This window comes from Marmota marmota, unplaced genomic scaffold, assembly GCF_001458135.2.
Source record: "Marmota marmota marmota unplaced genomic scaffold, marMar, whole genome shotgun sequence".
Classification (NCBI taxonomy): domain Eukaryota; kingdom Metazoa; phylum Chordata; class Mammalia; order Rodentia; family Sciuridae; genus Marmota; species Marmota marmota.
Window position 1 is genome coordinate 27,062,985 of NW_026000026.1, and position 7,060 is coordinate 27,070,044.

Consider the following 7,060-nt stretch of genomic DNA (forward strand, 5'->3'; position numbering starts at 1 on the left):
CCAATGAGACTGGGCATCCCTTTTTAGGAGCTGGTTCCATCTCACTTTTTTCACCTAAGAACTCAGCAGTGTTCTACCAGGACACACACTTAAGGAACAAGGGACATGACCTCTAAGCAGTTCCTCTGGTGCAAACCTACTGCCCTGCCTGGCCATGCACCCCAGCACAGCCAGGGGCAAGGTGTTCACTGCTGCAGTTCTGCTGAGACAATGCTGGATAGTAGAACCCCTGCCCCCACCAATGCCTTCCCAGAACCTGTACCAAAAGGCAAGGGAAGCACATGAAAGGAACCACCAAGACCGGAGCTGAGAAAAGCCAGCATAAAGCACTTTTATTGCAATAGTAAAACTTGAAACTCATACGTGGTGCGGGGGAAGCGGGGACAAAGCAACAATTTCTCTCACCAAATCACTACACAGGACAGCAAAGGGTAAGAAGGGGCTGAGGGACAAAAAGCCAGGAAACCTGGAGATCAGCAGAGAGCCAAGCATCAAAAAACAGGCGGTGCTGAAGCTGCGTTGGCCAGCAGCGTTTTCTGAGAGAACACTCGAGGATGTGTCACGATGGCCGGGCTTTCACTGGGTGTTGAAGTCTACAAACAGCACCTTCAATTTAAACTTTCAATTAAGGTTCTTAAAATTTACGAAGTGGAACTTGGATAGCTTTGATATTACAAAAGTTCTGAAAATCCATTAGAAAAACCACAAGATGGAGGAAAGAAAGGGAAAAAACCCCCAAAACAAAAAAACCCCCAAAGACCCCAAACCAAAACCAGCCAGGTCACAAAGGTGGCTTCTGAGGTCCCTGCTGGCCCAGGGACAGATACCTGTAGTGTCCAACATCGCAGTGAAAGTGATCTGCTTTCAAAAGGCAGAGGGGTTCTGGGGAGGGGGTGGGCTGGCGAGGCAAAGGCTCTCCCCTCCCCACTGCAGTATTGGGTAGGGCTTTGAATTTAACCCAAGGACATTTCTCACATTGGAGAGTAATTCAGCCCTCCACAGCGTCTCAAATCTGCTATGGCTTTGCAGCGCAGCAGCAAGAATGTTTAATATATAATAGATAAAAATTTCATCCAAAAAAATAAAATAAAATAAAGATTCTTGCAAACCCCACCCCCAACACCAATTCCTATTCTAAAGTTAACCCATCACTTGTGCTGTTAATACCTGTCAAGATATTTAAATGGAAACCTAGATTCTAAAGACTGAAACTGAATCTTCACCCCAAAATGAAAACAAAACGACTAACTTGAGGTTTATGGCATATAGTTTAGGTAAACACACATACAAGGAGAAAGGGGAAGGGGAGATGGAGGTGTCAGAAGCAAAGCTGAGTGACAGAACACATTCAGTCAGGGTAGATGTTTATACAAAGTGTAGTGGGACGCCAGGAAAAGCTCCGTATGGATTCATGTGCACGCGTCTGGAGGCACCGGATCCCTCCATGGCAGATCTGTTGGGGACAGAAAAATGTGTTGAGTTCCAGCAACTCCGTGTTCTTTGTGGAGACAGACACAATACCATCTGCCACGCCAAGTCCCATCCCCTGCAGCTGAGAGATCTTCCGGGGACCACATCACTTCTCTTCCAGGTGGAGAAAGCCAGATGGACACTGGCTGGATTCCCAGGGGAGCAACCTTCTTCCTGCTTAAACTGGTCCATGTGTTTTGTTTTGCTCTTTTGTTGTTAATCTGAGGCTAAGTTTGGCTTGCTGCAAACAGCAGGTGGGTTGGACCCTGCTGCTGGCAGTGGAGTTCCCCATTATCAATGGCACCCCAACTTGGCTATGTATAGCTTGGCCCACCCCGGGGCTTGAAAAAAAATTTAATGCCTGGACCCCACTCCTAGTGACTGTAATTAATTGGTTTAGGGTGATCTCAAAAGCTATTCAGGTCTTTGATGTGTAATCCACCCTGAGAATCACAGCTCTAATTGGTTCTTGACATGGTGAAAAGACTTAGGAAATGTTTCCAGTTCGTTTACTCAAATCTACAACTTTCTGGGTTGCCCTTGGCCATTCCTTGGAGACCTTTGCGGGAAGTGCTGAAATTTTCTTCAGCAGAGGGCAGGGAAGGTTAGGTTAGGTTTCTCTTTTTCTTCCCCTCTCTCCAACTCATCAGGGTTTACAGAAAGTGAATCCTCCCAATTCACCCTTTTACATTTAAATGACTCAGCTCTCAATGAACAGGAGGGGGTTTGGGTTAGGTGTAGACCTCTGGGTGGACAGAGGCTTCTCTAAAGGTCCAGAATTCCCTCCAGGTAGGATGACAAGCAAAGAGACTAGAGCTGTCAAGTCCAGCCGGGCCTATGTTACCTTGGTGTGAATTTACACCTAGGATCAGGCCATGGAGAGGAAGATCACTGATAGGAAGAAGCCTCTCACTCCAGGAAGCCCCCCGCAAGTCAAGCTTCCAAGTAGTTCCAACTGCCACAACACAGGTAGCAGCAATTTGTTGTAGCTTTCAAACAAAAGCACCCTCACCCAGCCCCTGGCTGTGCCCTCGTGGTCCCCAAAGCAGGAGAGGAAGAGACTAGAAAGGTCTGGCCAGTTGGGAAGGAATGACAGCAGGTGTGTTTAGTGATTCTAATACCTACATGAAAAGGGATGCGCCACTGGGATATTCAGTTTGGTTTCCTAAGAAATAAGGGCAGAAGAAGGGAAATCAGGAAATGGGTCTGGTCCTACTTTGCCACTGCCTGGATGGGACTGAGGAAGGTCTTTCTCTAGGACTTAGGCTCCTCACTTGCTGCCAAGGACTGCAATGCAGTCCCTTGCCAGGACTGGTCTGAGCACATCCTTTCCATCTCACGAGCATCCTTTGGCCTTATCTTTCTGCCCCACTCCCTGGTACAAGTTGGCCATGAGTGTCCTGGGTTCGGTCCCCAGGGCAGTCAGCCTCCCTCACATCATTTAACAGGCAGTAACCAGGAACCCTACAGCTGAGAGCGCCACACAGTAGACATGGTATTCATATTAGAGGTGCTTTCTCTCCTGGGCTTCTAGAAATGGGGGAAGCAAAGTCATCAGAGCCTTATTTCTAGAGAACTAAAGCACCAAAACTAGAAATCTGCCCTGTGTCTCCACAGTCCCAGCTCAGATTTAGTTAATAAGTGACATAAAAAGACTTTAAACAGCTGCCATCCTGAGTTAATTGGAGAGTATAAGCTGTCCCTTTCCTTAGGGTGACCAACTTTTACATTCTAGATACACACTAATTAACACTGAAAGGACACCCTACAGGGAAGAACCTAGGGGGAAAGAGAGCCCTGTGGCTCTTTTTTTTTTTGTTCTCTTCCCATCAAACTCTGGGCCTCACAAGGAAGGAGCAAAGGTAGTTAAGGCCTTCAGCAGGTTTCCTTACCCAGGAACAGGGGGCTGAGGGAGGGGCCACTCCTGTCATTCCAGTTTTAGAAGCTCCACATCGAAGACCAGAGTGGCGTGTGGTGGGATGATGCCCGGGTGCCCAGTGGCACCGTAGGCATAGTCTGGGGAGATAGTCAGTTTGGCTCTCTGACCCACACTCATCTGTGGAAAGAACAAGAAAGAAACACTCAGCAGGACACACATCTGTCTCTGGAGAAGCAGAGCTGTTTCCCAGGGTGTTCTCTGGTCAGGATGGTGTTTATTAGGAAATCCCAGGAACTCTGTACTTGCCCAGGCTGCAGGCAGCACCCCTTACTTCCTGAAGGACTTGAGGTGAGCAGTGAGACTCCAAGGATTCCAACAGCAGTTAAAAAACCCTGACACCCCTAAAGGTCAGGTCCACAACCTTTCCACCTAGATCTTACTGACGGACGCCTTCCAGTCCATCAGTGATCTGTCACTCAGAGGACATGTGGTTAGGTGGCATTTATGCTCTTGTAAAAGGAGCACAGCCATCCCTTGATATTTGTGGATGCTCAAGTCACTCACAAAAAACATATTAGCATATAACCTAAATACATCTTCTTGAACACTCTAAATAGCCTCTATTATAATACCTAACACAGTGTAAATGCTACAAAGTTTTTATATTCTGTTGTTTAAGTAGTAATGACAAGAAAAAAGTCAGTAAGTACAGATTAAACGTCCCATCCCCAATAATTTCTATCTTTGGTTGGCTGAATGTATTGTGGAAACTCTGAATATAGAGGCCTATCAAATTTTTGCTTTAAAAGCAAATACACAGATAAAATAATACTTGGGGATAGTCTACTTTTTTGTTTTCTATATTTATATATTTACATTCATACTGAGAAACTTGAAAGCAGATAACATGATTTTCTAGAGTACAGAATAGCAAGTACAGTGAGTTCCTATTTGTACAAATATTTATATTTGCCCTACTACATAAACAGAAAACATCTTTGGAAGTACAATGAAAATTGCAGTGTTTTCCAATGGAAAGCAGAGTGGTGAGTAACCAGAGAGGAAGGAAAAACTTTCACTTTAAAAAAAATATATCTGCGCACTTTTTTTGAGTTTCTAATCAAATACGCCAACAGATGTAAATGTCTTTTCCTGAAACACTGAGCAGGTTTTCTGCTGAATCTCCACCCTTCGCTTATTTCTCCTCTGATTGTTCACGGTGTGCCCCTGGCTCTGACTAAGGGGGAGTGCAGTAATGTTGCTAATGCAGTTCAGAATCCACACTTCCACAGCACTTCTCAGAAACTGGGACACATTAGACCACAGTTTTAAGGACAGTTAAAACTTATAGCTTTATCTAATAACTTCAAAATAATCATTTTCTTTGAGCAAATGTACGTCTACAATATATGCTAACAACCCGTCTCAGTGGGAGTGGTTCCACAGGCATGTCCACACAGTTGGAAGCAATATAGCAGTTGTGAATATACTTCCATGGACAGATGCCCAAGACTACTGTTAGACGAAAAAAGGGAGGCCGTGAAACTAGCACTTGTATGATTCTATACCTGGAAATGCGAAAACCAGAACGCTAACAATGTCAAAAAAGAAGGGGCACAAGACAATCCTCCCTTCTTCCTATGCCTTTAACTCACTGGCTGAAGGCTTCTGGGCAGGGGAGTTTAGTATAGGAGTTCTGTGTGGCTCTCAATCTACCTCAATGTGTCCCAAGTACAGGGCTATGACCCACCCCAGAGCACTGGGTCAAGGGGAGTCTGGGCTTCTCCCAGTCACTTATGATGCCTTGCCACACCTGAGACATGAAGTAGGTTAGTAACACCATCTCAGTGGCAGTTGTGACACCTGGGACATATAACACAGTCATTGTCCTAGTGCAGACACAGACAGAGGATGTCTGTGGTGTGAACAATGGTTGGCACAAAAGACGGGGGATGGACTACAGACTCAAGAGCTGGCCAAATTACAGGGGATGGGGCAAAATGGCATGGCTGACAAGAGTTCCCAAGGGAGGCAAAACACACAGGGCCCCTTCCTTGCACTGCCAGACCTTCTCTCCTCAGGACAGAGACCCACACTCAGGAGTAGGAAGGCTTCAAGTTCCAGTCTATTTGGAAAGAAGTCAGTGATATTTCATGGAGAAAGTAGAACACTGTGTATTCTGGAAACGAGATTGACAGAAATCTTTCTTCTTGTCTTGTTAAATTTCCAATTCTCCTCGATAAGAAGATAACAGACTAATTGCCATCACGCAGAGCCCGCTAGGTCTCAGCCCACCATGAACACCCCCTTACCTGATTAAAGAAAAAAAAAAAAATCTGCTTGACAGAATCCTACTACATTTTGGCAATTCTAGGTCCCCCATCATCTCTTGGGAATTTTGAAGCGTTGGCAGAATAAAAGCTTTTCCACAAATAGGGAGGAAGGAGGTGAGGAAACAGACTCAAGCAAAAATGACTCTCTTCATGAGTCTGATCTCTCATAAGCTGTCTAACATAATGTAATCAACAATCAATAAAACAAACAAAAAATTAAACTATACAAGATAACATTTTTCATTCATCATATTGTCCCAACGCCAAAAGTTCTAACCCCATACTCAGTTGGTGGGTGGGGAGGACACAGCACCCCCAAAGCCTGCCCGTGGCAGTTCAAAGAATGCAATCCCCACGTAAACCCCCTCGGCAGGACCTGATAAATACAGGGCGCAGGTCCCCTGAGCCATGTACCCCACTTTTGAGAATCCATCCTACAGCAGCAACACTTGCATACATGTAAAATCAAGTCCATACTAGATGAGACACCGCAGCATTATTTATAATGGCAAAATACTGAAAATGCCATCATTAGGGCTCAGGTGGAATAAATTCTAACACACCCACTGAAGGGAATACTATGCAGCTACACTCCTTTATGCTCTGGTATGAAGTGTCAATATAGATTAAGTGAAAAAGCCAAGAACAATGTATTTGTATAAAGGCAAGAGAAAGGAGTACGTTTTTGTGTATGCTTAAAGAAACTACAACACAAGAAACACTATTAAGAAGTTACCTGTGGGGTGTTGGGCAGTGGAGGCAGAATGAGAATGACACTTTTCATTTATACTTTTTAAAAAAATTTTTGAACCATATGAATATGCTATCTATAAAAATAATTTCAAAGCTAGATATCAGGAAATAAAACAAAACAAAGGAGAGCATACCTGGGCCACCCCTTCTTCCCAGCCTCGGATCACCTCCTGCTTGCCTAGCATAAACTTAAAGGGCTTGTTTCTGTCCCGGGAAGAATCAAATTTCTTTCCATCTTCAAGCATCCCTGTGAAAAGGGCAGATGTAACATGAGCAATGAGGAGAAAGACATGAGGCAAGTCAGAAACCAGCAGCAAAGGACCCATCCCACCCGCCAGCGCTGGCAGGGCGTTCTAGCCTGGGAGGAACTGGGCACCCAGGGAGGATCTCCTGGGACCTCACTGGGCAGCTCTGGTTCTGGGGAATCCCTCTATACCAGACCTGTAGAGGTTCCTCAGGAAGTCGGCCACAAAGGGACCCTGCCTCCCAGTAGCAAGAGCAGTTTCCTTGTCTAAAGGCAGAGAGCGTCAACTCCCTCCAGTCATGACGTTCCAGCAACCTGTGGATTTCTTCCCAGACTAAGAATAACTTTAGGCTCACACAGGGCTTACAGGGCAAGAGGCAA

At 45.4% G+C, this 7,060-nt stretch overlaps 1 protein-coding gene across 2 annotated transcripts; it reads right to left on the reverse strand.

Moving 5' to 3' along the window:
* Positions 1 to 307: 307 nt before the first annotated feature.
* On the reverse strand, positions 308 to 6,727 carry Fkbp1a (FKBP prolyl isomerase 1A). 2 transcript variants are annotated; one of them, XR_001503127.2, is made up of 4 exons: positions 6,570 to 6,727; positions 3,363 to 3,526; positions 2,596 to 2,635; positions 308 to 1,453 (listed from the first exon to the last, which is right to left on the reverse strand). XR_001503127.2 is itself a non-coding variant. In XM_015482114.2 (3 exons), the coding sequence occupies exons 1-2, from the start codon at positions 6,678 to 6,680 to the stop codon at positions 3,398 to 3,400; spliced, it is 240 nt and encodes a 79-aa protein (XP_015337600.2). In that variant the 5' UTR covers positions 6,681 to 6,727; the 3' UTR covers positions 308 to 1,453; positions 3,363 to 3,397. The 2 variants fall into 2 exon arrangements, 1 of the variants encoding a protein (XP_015337600.2); XM_015482114.2 differs by lacking the exon at positions 2,596 to 2,635.
* Between the last annotated feature and the right edge of the window lie 333 nt (positions 6,728 to 7,060).